Source organism: Hoplias malabaricus, chromosome 3 (assembly GCF_029633855.1).
Source record: "Hoplias malabaricus isolate fHopMal1 chromosome 3, fHopMal1.hap1, whole genome shotgun sequence".
Classification (NCBI taxonomy): domain Eukaryota; kingdom Metazoa; phylum Chordata; class Actinopteri; order Characiformes; family Erythrinidae; genus Hoplias; species Hoplias malabaricus.
The window spans coordinates 34,221,913-34,244,302 of NC_089802.1; the positions used below are offsets into that span (position 1 = coordinate 34,221,913).

A 22,390-nucleotide genomic window follows, 5' to 3' on the forward strand; every position below is an offset into this window, starting at 1 on the left:
AGGTTACTGTCTGGCTCCAGCTGTAATGACCTTTTTATGGACTTGGGGTTTTATTGACAGGAAACATAAAGTGTTCAGTGTATACACTTGGCTCAAATAAATGTAACACATCTATTGGATGCTTTCAAACACAATGGGCGATTTTATCTTATCAATGTAACCAAGTGCCTGCTCGCATGATCCTGACCTCAAAAACTCTGACTTCCTTCGCTGAAATACGAGCAAACAGTGGTGTATCGAATCATTTTCACGGCAGCAGCAGACAGAAACAAGAGGATGGCTGCATTTTTCACATGTACGAGTGCATTTCTCACTGGAGACGGACCACATTCTTTTGATATAAATTGAAAGGGACTAGAATGTCAATAAAAGCTGACCTCCACGACTGTTTTGTCTCTGTTGCTCTCTCCTCTTTCTTCTGTTTAAAAGAAGCAGGGGTAAATATGAACACAGAGCATTTTTCCTGATAAGGCTGACGCTAAATCATTTAAAGCCACCAAATGATTGGATGGAAAAGAAAAAAGAAAGGGAGAAAGCGAGGGCCCAGGGTGGAGCTGCTTTACTGCAGCTTGTACAGAGAGGAATTAATGATTTATACACTCAATGAATTTCATTATGTAAGCAACATTAATGGCGCCTAACAGGACTTGGGATGAATATAAACTATGGTAACAGATAATGGGGCTGAACTATGGGGCTGGTGAATTCTGCTGAAAAACAGAGGAAGCACATTGTTAATGTTGAAGTGTCAAGTTTCTAAAGAGGAACTATTTTTATGTAAATGATATGGGGGAGCAGCAGTTGAAATGACATGAGTTCCATGGAAACAAAGCAAAGCGATCCACGGCATTTGCATGGATATGAGGCCGAGGCAATAATCGAGGCAAAGCGCTAAACCTGTTCACTTTAAAAGGGGTTTATGTATCAGAGTAGGCCTGTCTCCGCTTTTTATTACCGCCGCGGAACGGCAATTTCGCCTGCTTTCCTGCAACAATGCAAACATTATTTTTGTGTTCTGTAACACGGCTGTAACTGCAGTGAATTGACTGTGGCTCTGCAGCATTTTGCAATGAAAACAAGGTCTTAAATTACATGGTAATTTAGGAATGTGTGGAAAGCCAAAAGGCTACCAGTCAAGCGTTCTGGATTACCCCCCTAACTTTCCTCTACTCAAGGAAAACCTAACATCTGCTCCCAGGACTCGAGACCAGTGTTGGACTTTCAGGCCTTTTATCCTTAAAAACTGTTCAATGTGCCACACTTAATAAAAAAGGTCATATTTTTTAATAGTACTTAAATGTAATACATATAAAATATATTAGCTATAAAGAATAATTACTGTACAGTCAAATAAAAATGAATGATGAGTGTTTTGAAAATAAAAAAAAACTACGCTATTATAAGGGGACATTTCTTTCTAGTGGAAAATATTAGATATTGGCCTTTTAAAGAACTATAAACAACAGTTTTTACTTGGTGGAGATTTCCAATCCCAATCTCTCTCTCTGTATGTGTTTGTGTATTTCTGTGTGTGTGTGTGTGTGTGTGTGTATGTGTGTGTGCAGCTACTGTCTATGATTTTACCTCTACAAATCTGATTAATCAGACACTGTTTAAAAACTCCAGCAACACTACTGTGTCTGATCCTACTGCCTGCTTCGTTCTGTTTCTGTGGGGATACTGACCACTGAAGAACAGAGAGAAAGAGAATGTAAAAAGTATGAAGAACAACAGATGGACTGCAGTCTGTAATTGTAGAACAACAAGTAAGTGGAGGTGATCTTATAAAGTCAACAATGAGCGAAGAAACAAGGTGTTGTTTTTAATATTATGGCTGATTGATGCCAGACATGGCTTTCTCATGTTCACTCATTATTGTTTCCTTACTGCTATAACCAGCAAACATTATGCAAATATATTGTACAGTAATCAGGAATATTATTCTATAGGCTAATACATACAAACCAGCATTAAAGGAACACTATGTAATATTTCTACCTTAAAAATACAGCTTCAAAATTATCATGATGCTCCACTGACATGTAATAGGGAGAAAAGGGCTTATGTCATAGCTACTTTGGATTCAGCACTGCAGAAACTATGTTATGTAATGTATGAAGGTGGGTAGAAAACCTTCCCCATCTCCAATCCCCACTGATTTCAGTAAAGTGCTGTAAAAATGAATTATACTAGAGGAAGCCTCAGTAGCATAAATGAATAAATAAATACATACATACATAAAATACCCCAAACGAACAAATTTCACATACTGTTGCTTTAATATTTGTATTACTATCTCGTACAACCTACCCCCAAAAATATTTTTAAAACATTCATTCCACCTTCAAAACACTCCATCAGAAGGAGTCTTTCCTAGATTATAAACTTGTTTTCCTATGTTTTAAACATCTTATTTTCTGGAGACAGCGGTGGCACCATAAGTATGTTTTTAATAGACGTTGCAATGGTTACAATTTTCTCGTTGGCTGGAATGTTCCTTTAAGACCATTTGTCACACTTTCAGTAAAAATGCCACTGAAGTATTTCACACTGGCAACAGCTAGTATTAAAAAATGTGGATTTTATTTTCCCATTTGTTTGTCTGAGCCAACAGTGGAATTATTTTCATCAACAGGAAGGAAAATGATCACAATTCAGTACTCTGGACTTCATTGTGTTGTGGCTGGCTGACGGCTGCAGTTATTCAGCAACCACAAAAGGCCTTGTGACTCACATTTTGAATTCCTGGGGTATTTCAAATAAAGTAATAAACTCATTTGCTTACGGACGAACAAGTAAACTTGATGCTTTCTTGTATAGGCTTTTCTCATTTGTCCTCCCAGTCTTGTCATTAAGATTAGGTTATGTTGGAGTTGTTGTGCTGATAGCTTATGTCTTTGTACAAAGCCTGGCCCTCAGCAGCCGTCTCGTTTTTAACAAGCTCTTATTCTACAGGCAAACCTGAGCCCTGTCACAGCCGGGGCACTTGAGGAACCAGCCGATTAGGTTTCACAGAGCTGCACAGATATAAGCTCATGCGCTGGAAGGAGCATTCACAAAGGCAGTTGATAACAATTACTAGCAATCGGAATGATCAGTGCAGGAATAGACTGGTGCAGATATGAGGAAACAAAAACAAACTTATGTGCCTCTGAGGGTTGTGTTATAGGGCTGTGACTCAGGATTATATCAGGCATTGATTGATTCACATACTATTTTAACAACTGAGTAATACATTGTTAAATTGGAAGCTATTTTAATGGAAAAAAGGGTGACTAAGACAACTTTAAATATACAGCACTGTGCAAAAGAACTTAGCCACATTATTTAAAACCATTTATCTTGGCAGTCAGCCGCGCTTATTAAAAGTCCACCCAACATAGAAATAAATTAAAATGGACAAAAGCGCAGTAAAAGAAAAGATTTCCTTGTTTTCAGTAAAGTAGCTAAAATACGATGAGCTAATCTAAAGAGCAAACTTTGGGTCTAGATATGTCCCTCAGCCGTGGCATATTTAGTGTGTTCTCTAACGCACTGTACAGGTCAATCAAATGAGGTACTGATAACTACAGTTAAAGCAACACTAAGTCAGAGTTTATACTTCTTGAGCTCCACTTTACAGTTGCAGAGTGTAACTGTAATTCACTTTAACAGCACTGTCCTGGTGGGTGGGTGGGTGGGGGGGTTACCTACCCTCATCCAAAAGTTACATAATGCAGTTTCTGCAGTACTGTGCCTGATGTGGTAACGAGGGCTCTATTCTCTCTAATACAGGTCAGTGAAACATCACAATGACTGTTAAAGCTGGAATTTGAAAGTAAAAATACTACCTAGTGTTGCTTTAATATTGGGATGCCACTAGAAGAGGTTTGGAAATGTAAATGATTACTAACATAAAAGCAATACTTATTGTATTAATATAAATATATGCCTTCAGAAACTGCCTTTCTGCCCAAATAAACACTTAAATTAAATAAGCAATCAATTCTATTATATATTTTAAAAATATATAATCTTCTCAGGGGCCTACAACTCTTGCGGAGTACTGTATTAATAAAATGTGGCCATAAAATATTGGGTTTTTATTTTAATCTAAGAGAGGCCATTATAATTAGAAACAAGCATTATCATCATTCAAACTGCCCACTAATAACTTGAGTAGATCATTTTATAAATTGAGTTTAATCAGCCGCAGAGTGGACTGACACACTGCCTATATAAAGTTGGACTCAGGCTGAATAAACAGCATGCAGCTCTCAGCCAATTTGACCTTGTTATTTTCCACCGTCACTAACAAAGCCTTTGTTGTTTGAAACTGTTAAAGGTGGTTGTGAAATATTTTACGTGGAAGCTAGTGTGTGATTCATATGGATTTGTTGAAATGTCTTGATGAAAAACATAAATCTGGGTGTCATACAGCAGTTGGGAGTCCTGGGGTTAGATGTAAGATTGTAAGATATACAATACTTAAACGGAGATGCCATCTATTTTTAATTAGGCTGATGGTTAACCACATATGGCTCTTTTACAGCAAACATATTATATAAGCAAAACTTTGTATTAGACATTGGAGTGCAGAGCGGATCCCTGCCGGCACTGACGAGAGGCAGGGCCATACCAACTGCCGAAGAGTGAAATGTAAACACATCACATAAAGCGTATGTTTACGTTGCAGCAAAAGAGCAGGCCATTAAAGCCTGAGATTATGCACTGGACTGAAAAGGGCTCCCTGAGGGGCTTGTTCCATCAGCCTTCAATTCTCTGCTTATGAGACAATCACAGCAAAGCCTGACCCCTCCCTATAATACACTTCTGCCAGGTGAAAGCTGTCCACAGCCTCGTTTGTGTGGTAGGTGATCTATCTGTAATGTGGCCTAGCCGCCAGCAGAGGGACTGTTTTTCATCTGTTCAGTGAACTGAGGAAAAAGGTCACTGAGCTCTTGGCTCAGTTACAACTCTATCAATCAGTTTAAAAAGAACGTTTCCAAACAACAAGCTGTACCAACATGTTCTTCAGGAATTCAAGCTAAGTATCTCAGTTTACCCCACTGTGTCAACATAAAGGCCTGCGGGCTAATGAGGAACTAATTCAACAAGGCTTAGAAAAAAAAAAAGGTGTGTGACACACACAGGCAAATATTAATGCAATCTGATATTGTGTTGACTGAACAGAATTGTAAAAGCACACAAACTTAACACTAACTTATTCACTCCATTAAATGCAGTCTTAAAATGTAGTATACTTTACAAAATCATAGACCACCCATCATGTATGGAGTTTACAAACATATATTTAACAGAAAATAGAGTCAACAAAACAGTAATATTCAATAAATACATTTTTGAAAAATGAGTGTGTACCTATTTTTTTATTTTTTTTATTTGCTATCAGTTTTCAACAGATATCAGATTTCCTTCTTCTAAACACTTACCAGTATCAGTCTCAGTTTGGTTATATTTTACGCTTCAAGCAGTCACAATCTGGGCTCTGGAGAGGCCAGTCCATTGTTTTCAGAACCCAAGCCACTCCTTTGTTTGATCTACAAATGTATTCTTTTGAATCAATTTTTTTTCACAGTAAGTGCATCATGAAAGCTCAATATCGTTTCAGAAGTACAGTGTTGATTTCTCACAGCAGAAGAATAAACAGTTTTTTTTGTTTTGTTTGTTTTTTTTATCTGAAACAAGAGTGGAGGCTTATCTCTGCTTTGTCAAAGATGAAGGCTTTAAGTGCTGTTAATTCTAAGCTTTAGTTGGAGAAACAGGTCTTGCATGGTTGTTATGAGTCCCGTTTTAATAACATTTTAATACTTAGTCTTAATATTTACTAATAAATATGATACATTATTAATTACCAGTGGTTGTTTTGACTAAATAAAACACATAACTGTCCTGACTTTAGCACAGATCAATAATTAGGACAGCTCTCCTGTGACAAGAGTAACGACATGAATTAAATCAGTCTTTGAGGCAATCTGGTGAGCATATGGACTATACGACATGCTTCAAACTGAAATGGACTGCGTTGAGAAAATAGAGAGAAACAGGGGCAGCAAAGAGAAAGGGAGAAAACATTTTATCAGCAATTTCTGAGATACACCGCAGTGTGTATTTATAGTTGTAAGTGGCCTTTTTTTTCAAATGCTGTGGAAAAGCCACTATTCAGCTTTAATAATACATCACTTTATATGGCAACTCAGCTATTTAGCTTGTGAGTTACATTGCGTTGCCATAGTGCTGGGCTGCTTTCAGACGGGTAATGACTTGTGGGAAAAGCTCCACGCAAACGTTATACAAACCACTCAATTAGATATTCCATTTGCTCGCTAGCTGTTAAAACATATTCTAGCCCTGAGTTTTACCTTGGCTATTTCAGAATGAATGTCTTGCTATAAGGAATGTATTCATATCTACTGTCAACACTGAAGGAACTGTCATAATTCAAGTCTATGTAAAGGGGAAAAAAAAAAACATCTTCTCAGTAAATCAAGATCACACTCCTTTTGATTGTGTAAGCCCTGAGGAATGTGAGTGTGTTCAGCAGTCAGCAGTTTCGTAATGCTACATTCTACTGCTTTATAAATAACATAAGGGTGGTTGGTTATGTGATTAGGTTAATATATATATATATATATATATATATATATATATATAATTTTTATTTGATCTGAAACAAGAGTGGAGGCTTATCTCTGCTTTGTCAAAGATGAAGGCTTTAAGTGCTGTTAATTCTAAGCTTTAGTTGGAGAAACAGGTCTTGCATGGTTGTAATGAGTCCCGTTTTAATAACATTTTAATACTTAGTCTTAATATTTACTAATAAATATGATACATTATGAATTACCAGTGGTTGTTTTGACTAAATAAAACACATAACTGTCCTGACTTTAGCACAGATCAATAATTAGGACAGCTCTCCTGTGACAAGAGTAACGACATGAATTAAATCAGTAATATATATATATATATATAGTTATATTTTATTTATTTTATTATTATGATTATTTAATACTGAATTTTTTAAATTTTTTAAATATTTAGAAACTGAAGAAATTCTTCCTCCAGGTCTTCCAGAGCGTTATTTCGATACCTCGCTCTTAAGGCTGTCTAACCTGGAGGTGTAGGACTCCTCCTGAATTCGCAGCTTCTCTGTGAACTCTGCCTGTGGGACACACAAGAATGCATACATTCATAAACCTTCCAAAACCAGCAGCCTGAAGTCATTGGGATAAACACTTTGGTGACATGCTGTCATGAACACTGAGGTTACTGATTCAACACAGTGCACTCTCTGCAAAAAAAAAAAAACAGCAGTGTGCACTCTGCATACTTGTATATACAGTTTACAAACACGTCTACCGCAAGGAAACATTAAAAAGCAGGGACCTAATCTTTAATAGGGAGGGAGTAAACTTTCCTTTCCCTGATTCTCATTGTACACACCGGCCTATTAAATGCCTCCAGTGCACATCTGGAATGGTAACAATACGGTTGGGAAGTCACCCACAGCATTTCCAGCATTTGCCTTATTCAGAGTTTCTACCATATAAGGTATGATGAGATCCACATGAGTTATGACACTCCTGGGAACTTTCGCAACTAAAATATCCCAGAGAGGGAGAAAAAAAAGAGAAAAAGGAAAAGAAAAAGAAGAAGAAGAAGAAGAAGAAGAAGAAGAAGAAGAAGAAGAAAAAAACGGATGTTATTAAGCTTCACTCAACGGAGAAAGAAGAGCGGTTCTAGTGGCAGACTTAATCCACATCAAAATCAAACGCTTCAAACTAGCTGGAGCACACAGTTATGCTAAGCATGCTACTCAATGACTGAACACGCTCCCGAGAGACGAGCCACAAATGAGAACAGAGGGAAAAAAAACACAAACAAACACACAACAGGCAGTCAGTGTGAGCTACTTGAGATTTCTTACCAGCCATTTCGCACGAGGCTATATTTGGCTTTGAGTGAAATATGTAATTGACCTTCCGCAGACATTAAAGTAGGATAAGCTCAGGAGAATTGATGGAAATAGCACCGGGCTTACAGCAGATCATTCAAACACGAGCCCCTTACAAAACAACCTCCAGATTTACAGACTGCCTGCCATATGATATAAATTATCAGAGCGGATAGAGAAGGTCTCAATGTACTAGGCCAGTGGACTCAAGTGATTGTACAATGATTAATCCCAACAAGATGAATATGTGCGCCTGTGTTTTTATCTACTGTCTGAAAGCCAAAATGTTTGGCTTGTGAAAAGCCACAACACAAGTGACACAATTGAGCAATCCAATGGGATTGTTTTCTGCAACCGCAGCACACCCTGTAATTCGATTCCACCTTAAGTCTACCGTAAAATTAATCAGAATATCTGCCAGGAGCTGTCTAATGTAGTCCATGTTATGCAGAGAATACCAATGATATTAAGCTGGGGATCATTACTCAAGTTTTAATATTAGATTTTTTTTCCTTCCTTTTTTGGCATAATCACTCGGTGGGAGGAGGTCTAAGAGAAGGTATGAGCTCAAGATGTGATACTTTCAGTAAAACACTTTGAAGCTTCTCCATTTGGCATTTTTGCCTAAATACATTTGCAGAATTTTAAAGAGGACATTTGCAGATGCAAAAACAAAGCAGTATGACACATTTTACATCCCATATTTAGGAGGAGGGTACCTGTAGTTTTGTTAGCATCTCTTTGGTCATTTCCCCCAGCACTTCCCTCACATCTTCCACACTGAAGTCTTCTAAAATTGTGTGTCCCTCTCTCTGTTCACTTTCACCAGGTTCCTCTTCATGCTTCTCCAGACATTCTTCCAGCTCCTGAAGGAGTTTAACCACATTGTACATTAGAATACATTTGAATATGAGTGGATCAGATACAGCAGTGATGCTGGAGTTTTCAACATTTAGTCCGCTCACTAGCCACTGTAGTAGACAGACCATCTTGTTGGTCCACCTTGATGTAAAGCCAGAGACAGTAGCTCATCTGTTGCTGCACACTCTGTGTTAGTCATTCTCTAGTCCTTCATCAATAGACACAGCACGCTGCTCACAGATAGCTTTTTGGCTGGACATTTGGATGAGGTGTCACACCACCAACACTTCAATGTCACTGCTCTGCTGAGAAGTATGCATGGTGAAAGAGGGCTAACAAACTATGCAGAGTAACAGATGGACAACAGTCTGTAACCGTACAACTTCAAGTGTATGGTCAGTGGAGCTGATAAAATGAACAAGAAATCTCGAAACAAAGAGGTCATTTTGGCCGTGAAGATTTACACATTTAAATTAAACCATGAAATGTAAATTCCAACATTCAAATCAATGTCCTTGTTTCTATATACTTTTCTCAGTTACAGACTCCTGGAATCTACAAGCGAGACACGATTTATTATCTAGATTTTTGCCAATCTGTGTTGCAATTTTATGCCAGACACAGCCAGGTAAGCACACTCACACTGTGAGTGAAAGCTTCTGTCTGTGGATCGTTTTATTTTTTTTAACTCTAGTTTTGAAAACTCCTATTTTTACTTCCCCTCCACCCCGTCCTTATATAAGTGGATTATCTGGAATCTAATCTCATACGAAATGGCTATGAATTACTATGAATGAATAACTTAATGACTGTTTAGACTGGAAACGAAATAAATGATAGCAGATGATGGTTTCTTACTGTTGTGCAGTAATGTACCTATTTATGGGAATTTTATATCCAGATGTTATAGGCACTTAAAGTATTTGTTTTATTAATGAATGAAACTTAAAGCAATCATAACCTTAATAATAATAATAATCTTAATAATCTTTGCTGCTTTTAAGGCCACATTTTGTATTTATATCATTAGTTAATTATTTAAATTCAGCATGGGAAGAATATGTATTAACTGCCTATACTAAAAAAACAACGCTTGAGTCATATGTATAATTGTGGCGTTACTGTTCACTGGAAGAGATAAGATGTGGTATAACAATAAAAACTACACCCAAGGCAATAACGCAGATTAATATGTCATTGACAAAGATGAGAAATGTTCTTCTGCTGAAAAACCTCATAAGGAATTTATTAAAGGAGGCAGAGCACCTACACGTGGCCTTGCTTTGAACTGCAGGCCCAAGGACAGAACCCACAGTCCAGCAGTGGATGGTTCTGCTTCAGGTGTGTCTGTTTAATTCTCTTGTTTCCGGAGAAATCAGCATGTGTATATTGTATATGAACCCATTTTTTACATTGAAAACACACGTTCGCATATCAAAGAGTGCTCCTGAATAAAAATGAAGGGGATTTTGAGTGGAATTTTGGCCTGAGGACTGAGAGTGGATTGTTTGTGAAGTACAGTCACTCTCCTCCCTCACTACGGAGCGCGGTGTGTTTTCCAGCTGGATTGAGGCACGGTGTGAGCAAAAAGGAAAAATGTTACTCATACTTGGAACTAGATTCATGTTTCCTCCTCAAAATGATTCACATGTGAAACACATTTTCTCGCTAACTGCTCATATCACAAGCCCAAAGAGTCAAGCATGTAGTACAAGAACAACACAAGTGCTTGAACAAAGTGACGCATTGAATTTACTCGATTCAAACGTGTACATCTTTCCCACATGAATAAAATATATTACGTCAACACGGCTGAATTACTTATCGCAGCATTTGTGTTGACATATGGTTTATTCATGTACATGTTTGAATCAAGTCAGTATGATGTGTTTTTTTTTTTTTTATGAGTGCTGCACTTGGGCTTCTTGTGCAAATAATCTCAACCTCAGCCTCAGAGAAATATAAACAAACCTCTTACCTGAGGGGGAGGTGTTTCAGGGGCGGGAGCAATGTAGCGGAGGTACACTTCAGATGGTATGCCCTCCTCCAGGGGAGCAGCAAAAACACCTGCATTAACCACTTCAATGTTTCTCTGCAACATCAAACACAACCACTGAACATTTCAGTAACATCACATCAAAATGATCTATTACCCAGGCATTCGTTTTAAAGGATGGTGCACTTACAAAATATTTCTGCGCTATATTCTTGTTAAAATCTTTATTATTTATTACACTGCCCTCCATTTGACCACTATATAGATTACCCCTTATTTCTTTAGCTCATATTACTCACCTGAAATCAACAAATGAAATAAAAATCACATATTCAATAATGCCAGCCATAACAATAAAATGACCTCCATTTTTCTACTCATTTTCCATTGTATTGCCTCCACTGACCAAACAGGTGCACTTTTAGTGACTACAATTATAGCCAGTAATCCACCTTTCACCATCCATCGATATTATTTGGGTGGTGGACCATTCTTAACAGTGACACTTATGTGGTGGTGGTGTGTTAGTGTTTGTTGCACTGGTAGGAGGGGATCAGATACAGCAGTGCTGCTGAAATTTTTAAACATGTCGCAGGTGCAAAGTCGAAAACAGTAGCTCATATGTTGCTGCGGTTTGTTTTGGTCATCCTCTAGTCCTTCATCGGTGGACAGAGGATGCTGCCCATGGGATGCATTTGGTTGGATATTTTTGGTTGCTGGACTATTCTCACATACAACACATGTTAACACACTACCACCAACGCATCAGTGTTAGTGCAGTGATCCATCACCCAAATCATACCCGCTTTGTAGTGGTCCTGACCATTAAGAACAGGTGACTACAGCTGGACTACAGTGTTTAATTCCAGAACTACAAAGTGCAACTCAACTCTATATTAAGTGGAACTACTAAAATGTCCAATTAGAGTTGAGACAAGGTGGGTACTTTAACGTTTTGGCTGATTAAAATCTCAACAAATAAAGTTGTAAAAATGAGCTGTAAAATTCCACATCCTCTCAGACCAAGTGTTGAGCTGTATTCTCACAGTGGAAGGATGGACACAAATGTCTGTGGATTTTTTCAGATCTGAAGAGAAAGTTGGGCTTCACTTTCTCTTGGCTCTCAAAGATGAAATTCATAAACACAGTTTACCTGATTTAGACAAAAGTTGCTGTGTCTATTGCACATTTAACAGTAATTCTAACCAGTTCTATTGTCCCAAAAAACAACTAAAAAGAGAAAAGCTTCTCATGTTTGGGGAAAAAATGGTTCTGTCCAATATAATGCCCTAGTCCCTACCTACATAGTGCACTTTACAGATTATTCATCTAACACTACTACACACAGACAGTGTACTAAGTAACAGACAGAGGGACTTGCAGATTCCATACGGAATATAAACGGTTTTATTATCTGAAATTGTACGTACAAATGTAGTGCAGAGGCCGTTATTTTACGATAACGTAAATTGTGCACTCCACAGTGTGGATATATTTGAGTTTCAGCTTTCGAAGAAATGATGGACAGCACTGTAACTGCACCTTGGTATTATGTGCGTTGTCATAGCAACATTTCATCACATCCTGTTAGTAAGAAACGGTGTTTTACGTTAATATTTTGTGTACTAGCCTACCAAATTCATACTATTAAGGTTATTACATAGTATATAATGTATAGTATTAATACAGAACTGGGACACAGCCCATTTCTCGCTTGGTTATCCCATGTTATTTGAACTCCATTTTCTTCACTTATGTCCTTTTCATTTCTTACTTTACATCCTTATGTAAGTAGATCAACTATATATGTAATCTCCTTAGAAATATCACCTGAAAAATGAACAACTGGAAATGAAATAAACAAAATGTGGAGATCTGTATAAGAAGCATTTAAAGTTGTTTGATTTCTAGTAAGTTAATGTTTTTTTTTTGTCCCCAAAAATTCTGAAAAAGATTTTACCTTGTAATAGACTGCTTGAGTTAAATTTTCTCATCATTTAGCTGGAACGCTTTTACAGTTCACTTGGCAGCAAGCCTTTTACCCAGAACCCAAACTCAGCTCAATAAGAAAAACAAAGGCTCTATGGTTTACATTCTGGGGATAATTACAACGTCAAATGGAGGGAGAGGGAGAAGAACAATGCGCCTTCATTACTCTATTGCTTCACATTATTCCCGCTGACATGATTCATGCTTTTTCATCTCCTGCGATAAACGAATTAAACGTCAGTGACATTGCTTTAATGGCGGTGGCAAAAATAGAACGCTTGCTACAATTCATTGTCCTGTTATGCTTTTGTGTAATTTGTTAAACATCTTGGTTCAACTAAAATGTTTCCAGTGAAACGAAGGGTAGTGGGGGTAGGAGGACATTAATATTCAAACAGAGCTTTGAACTCTCCATCAAAACAAATAAAAAAAATGCTTGCATTATATGACATTTGGGACCCATTATAACTGTGGTGCAGTGCTTGACCTAGATTTAGTTTCTGATCCCCACCCCCCACCCCCCCACCTTCGTTTCACTGCAGGATGCTCAACAGCAAATATCATTATTTGCTCACAGCAGCTTAAAGCACCATTCAGGCACTAAACAAATCTGATGGTTGTCTTCTGACGCGGTGCATTTCTGATGTAATGAGTTTTTCGCTTTTTACGAGATTCCACTTCATGTTTCAGATAAAGACAGGCGTTGTGCATTGTGAACATGAATATTAACAGCCAGTCGGAGTAAAAAATATTATTTCTGTCTGACATTTTGAAAGTGTTGTATGCAACATGATCATTACACGTTAATAATGGATGAGCAAATCAGCTGAGAAGCAGGCCAGGGCTTGGCTGGAGCTGAATTTCAAACAGAGAAAGAGAAAGAGAGTGAGATGACGGCTCTCATTAATGCCGTTTGGCACCTGCAAAAATGGAAAGGCGAGAGGAGACGAGGGGCAGGATCCAACTCAGGCGAAATGGGAAGCAAATTACAGTTGCTTTAATTTTCAGCCGCATCTGGGCTATCTTATTTTAGAAGTAACCAGTGGCTAAATAGCTCTGGCTTTTGAAAAAAAAAAAAAGGTCTGATTCCTCAGTGTTTGCATGGTGATTAAAATGACTATAAATGAATTTGAACAAGTCATTATACGCAGCCGGTGAGTCACTGTGCATTTCTGCCAGGCGCAATTACCACAGTTTACCGTAGGCCTATCTGTGTCCTGAAAGTTAAAAAGAAGCCCAAAACAAACACACAATATGTTAGTCAGCTTCAGTAACAGTTCCTTGCAAAGCCATTAAAAGGAGGAGAAGATTAAAATCAAACAGCTGTGTTTCACAATGCAACACCATAAGCTTGACAATGGGAATGCAGTAGTTATTACAACATTTGGAATGAAACAACAGTGGTGCTGTCTTTGTGGGGAGGATCGTTTGCGCAGTAGTTATTGTCATCAAACGCAGTTCATGGTAACTGAGTCGGGGGAAAGAAAAAAGAAAAAAAAAACAACAAAAAGAAGCCTTTGCAAGTGAGCTGTGTTTGATTGTGGATGAGAGAGAGATAGTGTATCAGTGGAAACAAACACAGGAAAAGGCTGGCCTATCTCCACAGGTCACTGCCCTTCCCAGTAACTCTATTTAGGTTTTCGTCTTCAGACACTTCCTCATACTAGTGTAATGACAACCAAGAGCTTGGAAATGATTAGCTTTCTATCCTGATTACATCAGACAGGAAGGACACAGCAATATTCAAAACACTCTAGTCCCTGACTCTCGCAGAAAGTTAAAATAAAGAATGGCTACCTGATGCCGGAGGGTTTTAAATCATAGTTTTCTGCTGAATCATATTGTAATCAGAACTGCTGTATTGATAACCAAAAGCTTTCTCCTTGATCCAAATAGGCTTTAGTATAAGTTAGGTCAGTTTTCTTTGTGTGTGTGCCTGCCTTAGAAATGTGGACACTCTGTGGACACAATCATTGTACAGTGTTCACTGGAGTGCCTGCCTTGAATTGTTGGTACTAGAATTACCAACAATTATTTTACAGGATGACCTCGGTGGTGATCTTGTCAGTGTGTGGATCAGTTGTGGCTTACAAAATGTGTGTTGTTTTTTTATTATGTGTTGCACTGTGGTCACTATGGCTTTAAAACCTTGCCTTGTCTTGTGAGCAGCCAGTGTACAACTAAAATTTCTCCCTAAATTTTAGTTTGACCCATTCCTTGTAACTGACCAGTAACTATTCAAATAAATACTGCATCAGATGTTTTTAATCTATGACTCTACCATTGAGTCATGGTAGAAATTACCAGGCCAATTTGGAAAACTGCAACAATTTCAGGGGTTATAAATACTGGATGTAGCATTTCTGGTTTTAAAAATAAATAAATAAACAAACATAAAAGAAGATAACATAGAAATAGTTACAAATTCTGATTAAGGTCTTTGGTACATTGGAGTTAGTGTCTTAACTTCATGACAAATGCACAAGCAGAAATGCTGCAAAACTGGTTGGAATAAAGTATTTACTTGTACTTTTCTATCTTCCTTCTGAAAATTTTCCATTCTGGAAATGCAAGATTGTAAATGTATTCATATATCACATTCATAATCACCTCCATTCCTTGGAGCATCTCATTTCTTGGGTGAGTGAAGAGGAACTGGTACAGTCTGTAATGCTGGAAAAGACTAAAGCACGTGATACAGTTTAACAAACAGACTTAATGAGAAACACTGTTAGTGTGTTTTTTTAATGGTAAGGTAGGCCCTCTGCTGTGTGCAGAGGGGAGCTGCTCTAATGTGTGTTTTTAAAAAAAAGTTAGCGTCATTAGCGTCATCTGACCACTGGGTGTCAGGCTTTCTACCATGTAAAGACAATAATGATTTAACAATTATGTTGAAATTCATTTTAATACTTTACACTGATTTACAAATATTTAGATACTTAGCAGGAAAGTAAAAAAAATCTGAGGTTAGTATATAATTTACTGATGCCCAAGCCATGATATAATATCATACCAGCAACAAAATATACAGGACTACACTCACAGTGTTAATGTAACACTAGCAGTGTACATACTTGCTGTGTACTACATTACATTTTACGATAAGTGTCTTTTAAAACACCATTAAACAGAGCAGTTCCACAGATCTAATCTGTGCTTTGTCGTCAAATATATTCATTTACATATAGCACTGCTTAATTAAGTCTGAAGACAATTACTGTAAGCAGTAGCAGAGATAATTCTGTTCTTTTTTTCCCCAAATCCCAAAAAAGTATGACTGCTTTTGTATTCAACTCCTCAGTGTGTCAGAAATAGTGCTCAGTCAGTTTACAGTAAGGACCTAAAGGCACTTCAAATAGTCACAGTATTTGCCCTTTTCAAAACATCATAAACTTTACGAAGCATGTGAAGGACACAGTGCAGATAACGGTTAAACACAAATCCTATTAAAATACCATGTGTATATCTATAAAAAAGCCAGATTGTCAAAAATATTGCAGTAAATGTAATAAATAAATTACCCAAGGTGAGCAAAAAGCACAATTAGGTCAAATTAAAAAGTCATTTTACCCAGCCTACAGCATATGATATGAAAGATTAATGGGGCTAAAAGTCCTGCAAAGCAATAGCCATGTTATTCACGCTGCAGAAAACATTTTTTCAGAGCACAATGAAAGCATTAAGAGACTGCAGGAAAGAGCCAATAAGATCCTGGAACTAACGAGGGCTTCAGATGAACGCCTAAAGAAAAATCAGGTTCCTGGGGCTTTTAAGCAAGTATACAAATCAATTCATTCCAACTGATTGTATTGACACACTCATTGCGGGTGTTGTTTTTTTTTTAAGACTGACGATATCTGCGCCACTTGTTATGCACAACAGAAGCCTACATGCTAAACAATCCATTGGTGCATGCATTATGCATAGTGTTAATTATGGAAGATATAAAAGGGATCCAATTTGTTGGTTGCTGGGTTGACTATAGGCAAAAGAGTGACGACCTGACAGTGGTTAATAACATGAGAGGTGGAAAAAGGATGATCTCATTTATATTCATCGTGGTAGCACATCATTTAAAGATAATTACAGCACATTCAAAGCAATGCAGTATGAAACAAAGTGAGATTAACACTGAAATATTACCCGCTCTTGAAGTAATCCGTAATGGATTTGATTTGATCTCTATCAAACAGTGGCTTAACATTAGTGTCAGCTGATGACTTTCTGGTGGTGAGCAGGTTCTGGGTAAATGCCTTGATATTCTCCGAAAAGGGCATCTGCTTGTCTGAAACAAAGTGAAACTAGGTGCAATGAGCTCAAATACACCTGAGCCTTTTTTCTACAGGTTTTAAAACAGCAGTGTAGTTTCTGCAACATTATAATAGAAAGTGTTCTATACCCCATCTCCCTAGACACACATATAAAAAATTAAATGATTATTAATTGCCTCAACAAGCTGTCTAATATATTTATACATAGTTAATATGACAGATGAGTGCTTGGATGCTAAGCTTGTAATAAGCTAACATTTAAATTACAGATAATAGCATTTTTAATCCAGATCAACTAACTAAATGCTAATATCACAGTTTTTCAATGTCAGATGAAAATATTTTGCACATGTCTAGAGATAAATAACAAATTTATCTAACAATTATAATAACTGTTAGTAACTTTTCTTTTTAAGGTTGGCTACTTAAATATATTTCGTCTTATATTTGCAATTAAATGTATATTAGATGCAAATAATTATAATAATAATAATAATAATAATAATAATAATAATAATAATAATAATAAACATAAATGTAATTTTTTTTTTAATATATATGTTAAAGATCTGCACAAGACATCTTGAGGTACCGACTAGCTTTATAGTGTTGTCTTTAGCATTAGCTGCTACATTAGCCCTCTCTTCTACAGTGTAAAAACCTACTTAGTTTTTAAAAACTTACTTCTGATTAAGATCTTTGGTACATTGTAGTTAGCATCTTAACTTCATGACAAATGCACAAGTAGAAATGCTGCAAAACTGGTTGGAATAAAGTATTTACTTGTACTTTTCTATCTGTACTAAGGCATGCACTGTGTTCACTTAGTCCACTGTAAATAAGTTCACGCTTCCTCATAAAAATCAATCCTGACTGAGCAAATTTACAAATTTAAAAAAGTAATCAAACATATCTTGATCCAACCTACTAAAATGTACCTTTCAGGTTGTCAAGTAACAGTTGTAAAAGAGCCATTATAAATGAGATTTGCTGACAGTTGAAGTTCATCTCTTTTGCCCACCAAAATCCTGCGACAAAGTAGTCCAAGATGGCCGCCTCCTTTAAACATGTCTGATGTTTTTTGAAACCGAGAATATCCTCAAATTGCCTTAAGGAGAAAAAAATTAATCAGCAAAGGGGAGGGAACAGGTTTAGCCCTGTTTAAACAAACACACAAAAACACTTTTTTAAAATATGTGATGAATAGTCTGTACAATGTGTTCTCACACTCATCTACTCAACTGGTGAAAAATGAAATGAATGAACTGATTGATAGATGAATACTGAAAAGTTCCTGTTGCATTAACATGATATAATTAACCCATCAATGGAAACTGAAAGGCCAGGATATAAACCTTGTTAAGGCTTGATGTAGCTTACTTACATCTGGACTTGGTCCACAGTGAGCTCCAACAGCAAGCTTATTTGGTCCTGAGCTAGAATTGACCACTGAGGAAACATCTCCACAATTTTGTTTTCCTTTTATACAAAGAGAGTACAGGCAATCCCTTAAGCAAGATACAACTATGAACCTGTCTGTCTGTCTGTCATTAACCTGCTAATGTAAATTCTATTTTCACTATAACAGTCCCCACACTGACTAATATGAAAGCTGAAAAAAATACCATTGTAGTGCTTTCCTGTTTGTAAATATAGCCTGCCCTTTAGGCTGAAAAATGCAAAATCATTTCTTGGTAGATGCACAATGGGACCTGTTATAGAATAAAATGAATAGAACAAAAGTAACTGACATATTAAACTGTGATTTACATTTAAACTTGCAAGTCAGCCTGTACTACTGTTAAGAGTCTTGCTCAAGGGTTCTTATTTGTGTACATGGAGTGGTTAAGGGAACAAACCACAGGACAACGAGTCATCCCACAGCCTTCTGCGTAGAAGACAGTGGTGTAACCCTCTACACTAATGATGGGTTCACACATTAAAGTAATCCCCTGAGATTTGACAGATTATCAGCTTTGTTTTTGGCATGGATTATTCCAGGGTAGTACAAATCTGTGTACAGTTCTGCCATTCCTCAGGAATTGTTCATTTTAGCTGCTCAATACCGACTTATTCTCTTCTTTATTTTCCACTTTAAAATTCACCAAAGTGCTCTACTGGATTGTGGTCTGGTCACATACAAGCTGTTTTTCCTGGAAAATTGGGATAGTTTTTTTAGATAAAGAAAAAACAAAATATATTATAAAAGAAACATTTCTAATCTTTTGGCTGACTACATAATTGTATTTTGTAAATATAAACTCATTACAAATATTGAGACAAGGGCAAAATAAGAGTGAAAAGTTCACTTCACGTTACACCTAAAGTTCATATTCAACGTACAGCTGGATGATATGACCAAAAATTATATCGCGATATATTTCTTAATTTCAGCCAATACGATATAATTGCGATATCAATATGAACAATACAAAAGCCACAAAGAAACTGCCAAGAACAAACAAAACACATCACTATCAAACATATATCTCCTGGCTTTGTCTATATTAATATTTTAAACTTTAAACTTCGTAAAAAAATATGGGCAATTAACTTACGGCAGCGTCCTGCGAAGAACGTCAGTCAGTCACAGATGCTGTAAATAATGTATAGTGAAATATTAAATATGTGTTAAAAATTCATATCACTGTTATTGAAAAAAATTATATTGCCACATATTGATACTGAACTATTGTCCAACCCTAGATTCAAACTTTGTAAGAGTGCAGTTCAAAAGGTGCATTATTTAAAAGGTACACTTATTTGATACTTTGAAAAGATAACTTTAAATGCACAGGACCCCAGTCTCCATTTGGCAAAGCTGTGAATCGTGCTACTGTGATAAATTAGCCACATGGGTGCAGGAGTACTTCAGAAAACTGCTGTCATTAAACACAGCACACTTCTGTCTCAAGGAATGCAACCTGAAACCTGAGACCATGATCATTACAGATGTTCTGAAAAACACATGTGCTATGAACCACTGCATCCACACTTCAGCTTATTTTGGGAGTATCAGAGGTCTAGGATCACTAGGATTACTAGTCCCCTAGTAATACACTGCCTCCACCCTGTCTCACGTCATCCATGCTAAACATCTGAAAAGGCCTTTCCTTTCCCTCACTTAAAAAGAGACGACATGTAAAAATGAACTGCCACACTTTTTGGTATATAAAAGCTTGATGTTATAAGTGGACCTCGGGAGAAAACATTTTTTTAAAAATGATATTGGCCTTTTAACCAAGTGTCATGACCGACTACAGTCATGGCCAAACATCCTGGCAGCTATCGACAAAGACAAATTCTGCCTCATATATAGAAAATAAGTGGGCTGCCCACATGTTACTTGCCACAGGGCAATATATACAAATTAAAGTATAATTGCATAATTAAAATCCAATTAGCCTATTCCTTACAATTTTGAAAAAGGGCGAATGATTTTGTCCAGTTCGTTTCTGGAATTTTATGTGGAATAATATCCAATAAGACTTTTTCCCTCAAGCCTTTCTCAAGTGCAAACAAAAGAAATAAAGAAACAAATACCAAAGCATATGTAACTGGAATAAACGGGGCATTTTCTGAAAGAGTTGAAATGGTTCCAATGTTTTTATCATGACTGTATTAGTCACAAACCACTTACGAATATTTGGTTAAAAATATTTGAAGTACCTTATGAAGCTTAAGTGGCAGCCGTCTGTATGACCGTGTTGTTTGGTAGAAACAGTTTCTATGAGCAATGAGATATGAGGGGAAATAACTTTAGGTCGTTTTAGTACGTAAAGCCACCCCTTTTTCTTCCATAAAATGACGCATTATTTCAGGTCGTTAGTAAAGATAAGTGCGATATTTGGTGGATAATTTTAGTCGTTTGTAAAGCGGGGTTACATACAGTAAAAGGAAAGTCCTTTTTCCAGGTAGGGCTGGAATTCTCTGCGAGTGTTTTTCTCTGTCTGCTCTGTCCGGACATGTTGGGTACACCGGTTACCATGGTAACGAGGGGCGGGATCTTACGGGTTGATTGACAGGTTCAATGGCGCCTAACTGCAGCGCCTGTCTTTTTTTAATTCATTTTTATTTATTTTATATATTTATATGTATTTGTTTTAACATTTGAGTTAATCTATAAAATACAACAATAATAATAATATAATAATAATAATAATAGTCAATGTTAAATAATTATTTCCCTCTTTTGTACTATATAATAAATGTACATTTTATATCACATATTATTATAAACAATTATAATAATAACAATAACAACAACAACAACAACAACAATAATAATAATAATAAAAAGTAATTTAAAAAAAACAACAACAACGACACAAAGATTCTCTATGCATTGTGCCCAATTGTAGTAGGGTGTCACAATTTACAGAGATTTTGTGTTTTTTCACAGACATATTTTCCATACTGGCCCTTTATTTAACTCAAACTGGGCTAATTACTATCCTTAGCCATATGTGGGGCCAACATTTAAACTCTGGACAAAACATACTGTTAGCCAACTGGGCTGGCCATTTAGACCTCACATGAATGTGTTGGGTGGGACAAAGTGTTGTGTTTATTTGTGAAATAAATGAACCAAGTTAAAATAATAATAATAATAATAATAATAATAATAATAACCGCGACCCTGAAGTGGAGAAGCGGAAAAGAAAATGTATGTATGTATGTATGTATAATAAAAATATTCTTCCATCAGAGTCAAAGTGGGTCAGAAGTCTACCCAGAACATGGGTTTTGACACAGGGAGAACACCCCCGGGCGGCACGGTGGCGCAGCAGGTAGTGTTACAGTCACACAGCTCCAGGGACCTGGAGGTTGTGGGTTCTATTCCTGCTCCGGGTGACTGTCTGTGAGGAGCTGGTGTGTTCTCCCTGTGTCTGCGTGGGTTTCCTTCGGTGCTCCGGTTTCCTCCCACAGTCCAAAAACACACGTTAGTAGGTGGATTGGCGACTCAAAAAGTGTCCGTAGGTGTGAATGTGTATGTGTGTCTGTGTTGCCCCAGTGTGTCTGTTACGCCCCCTCCAGGGTGTACTCCCGCCTTGCGCCCAATGATTCCAGGTAGGCTCTGGACCCACCGCGACCCTGAATTGGATAAGCGGTTACAGATAATGAATGAATTAATTAATTAATGAGAACACCCCCTAAAAGAAAACTTAACAGATGTAGTGGTCCTCAAAGTGTGAAGAGGATGCTTTCACTTAGTTTTCACTTGGAAATATATGAAAATGTCGTTTTACTATGGGGTGTCCTAAATCTAGCACATACATCATTCATTCATCATTCATTGTCTGTAAGCACTTATCCAGT

The 22,390-nt window shown here is 37.0% G+C and overlaps 1 protein-coding gene across 5 annotated transcripts in view; it reads right to left on the minus strand.

Moving 5' to 3' along the window:
• Positions 1-6,769: 6,769 nt before the first annotated feature.
• The window catches only part of cabcoco1 (ciliary associated calcium binding coiled-coil 1), a 33,628-nt gene continuing 18,007 nt past the window's right edge, over positions 6,770-22,390 (minus strand). Inside the window, exons 1-11 of one of the 5 annotated variants that reach the window (XM_066666408.1) lie at positions 20,961-21,055; positions 20,741-20,798; positions 19,630-19,667; positions 18,697-18,783; positions 18,456-18,550; positions 18,010-18,179; positions 16,944-17,085; positions 15,411-15,483; positions 10,794-10,907; positions 8,674-8,820; positions 6,770-7,162 (exon numbers count right to left, since the gene is read on the minus strand). In XM_066666408.1, coding sequence (XP_066522505.1) covers positions 7,079-7,162; positions 8,674-8,820; positions 10,794-10,907; positions 15,411-15,483; positions 16,944-17,085; positions 18,010-18,179; positions 18,456-18,550; positions 18,697-18,699 — 828 coding nt within the window. In that variant the 5' untranslated portion in view covers positions 18,700-18,783; positions 19,630-19,667; positions 20,741-20,798; positions 20,961-21,055 and the 3' untranslated portion in view covers positions 6,770-7,078. Of the gene's footprint in view, positions 7,163-8,673; positions 8,821-10,793; positions 10,908-15,410; positions 15,484-16,943; positions 17,086-18,009; positions 18,180-18,455; positions 18,551-18,696; positions 18,784-19,629; positions 19,668-20,740; positions 20,799-20,960; positions 21,056-22,390 lie in introns of those variants that run through there. The other 4 variants (XM_066666409.1, XM_066666410.1, XM_066666411.1 and 1 more) reach the window with 4 other exon arrangements.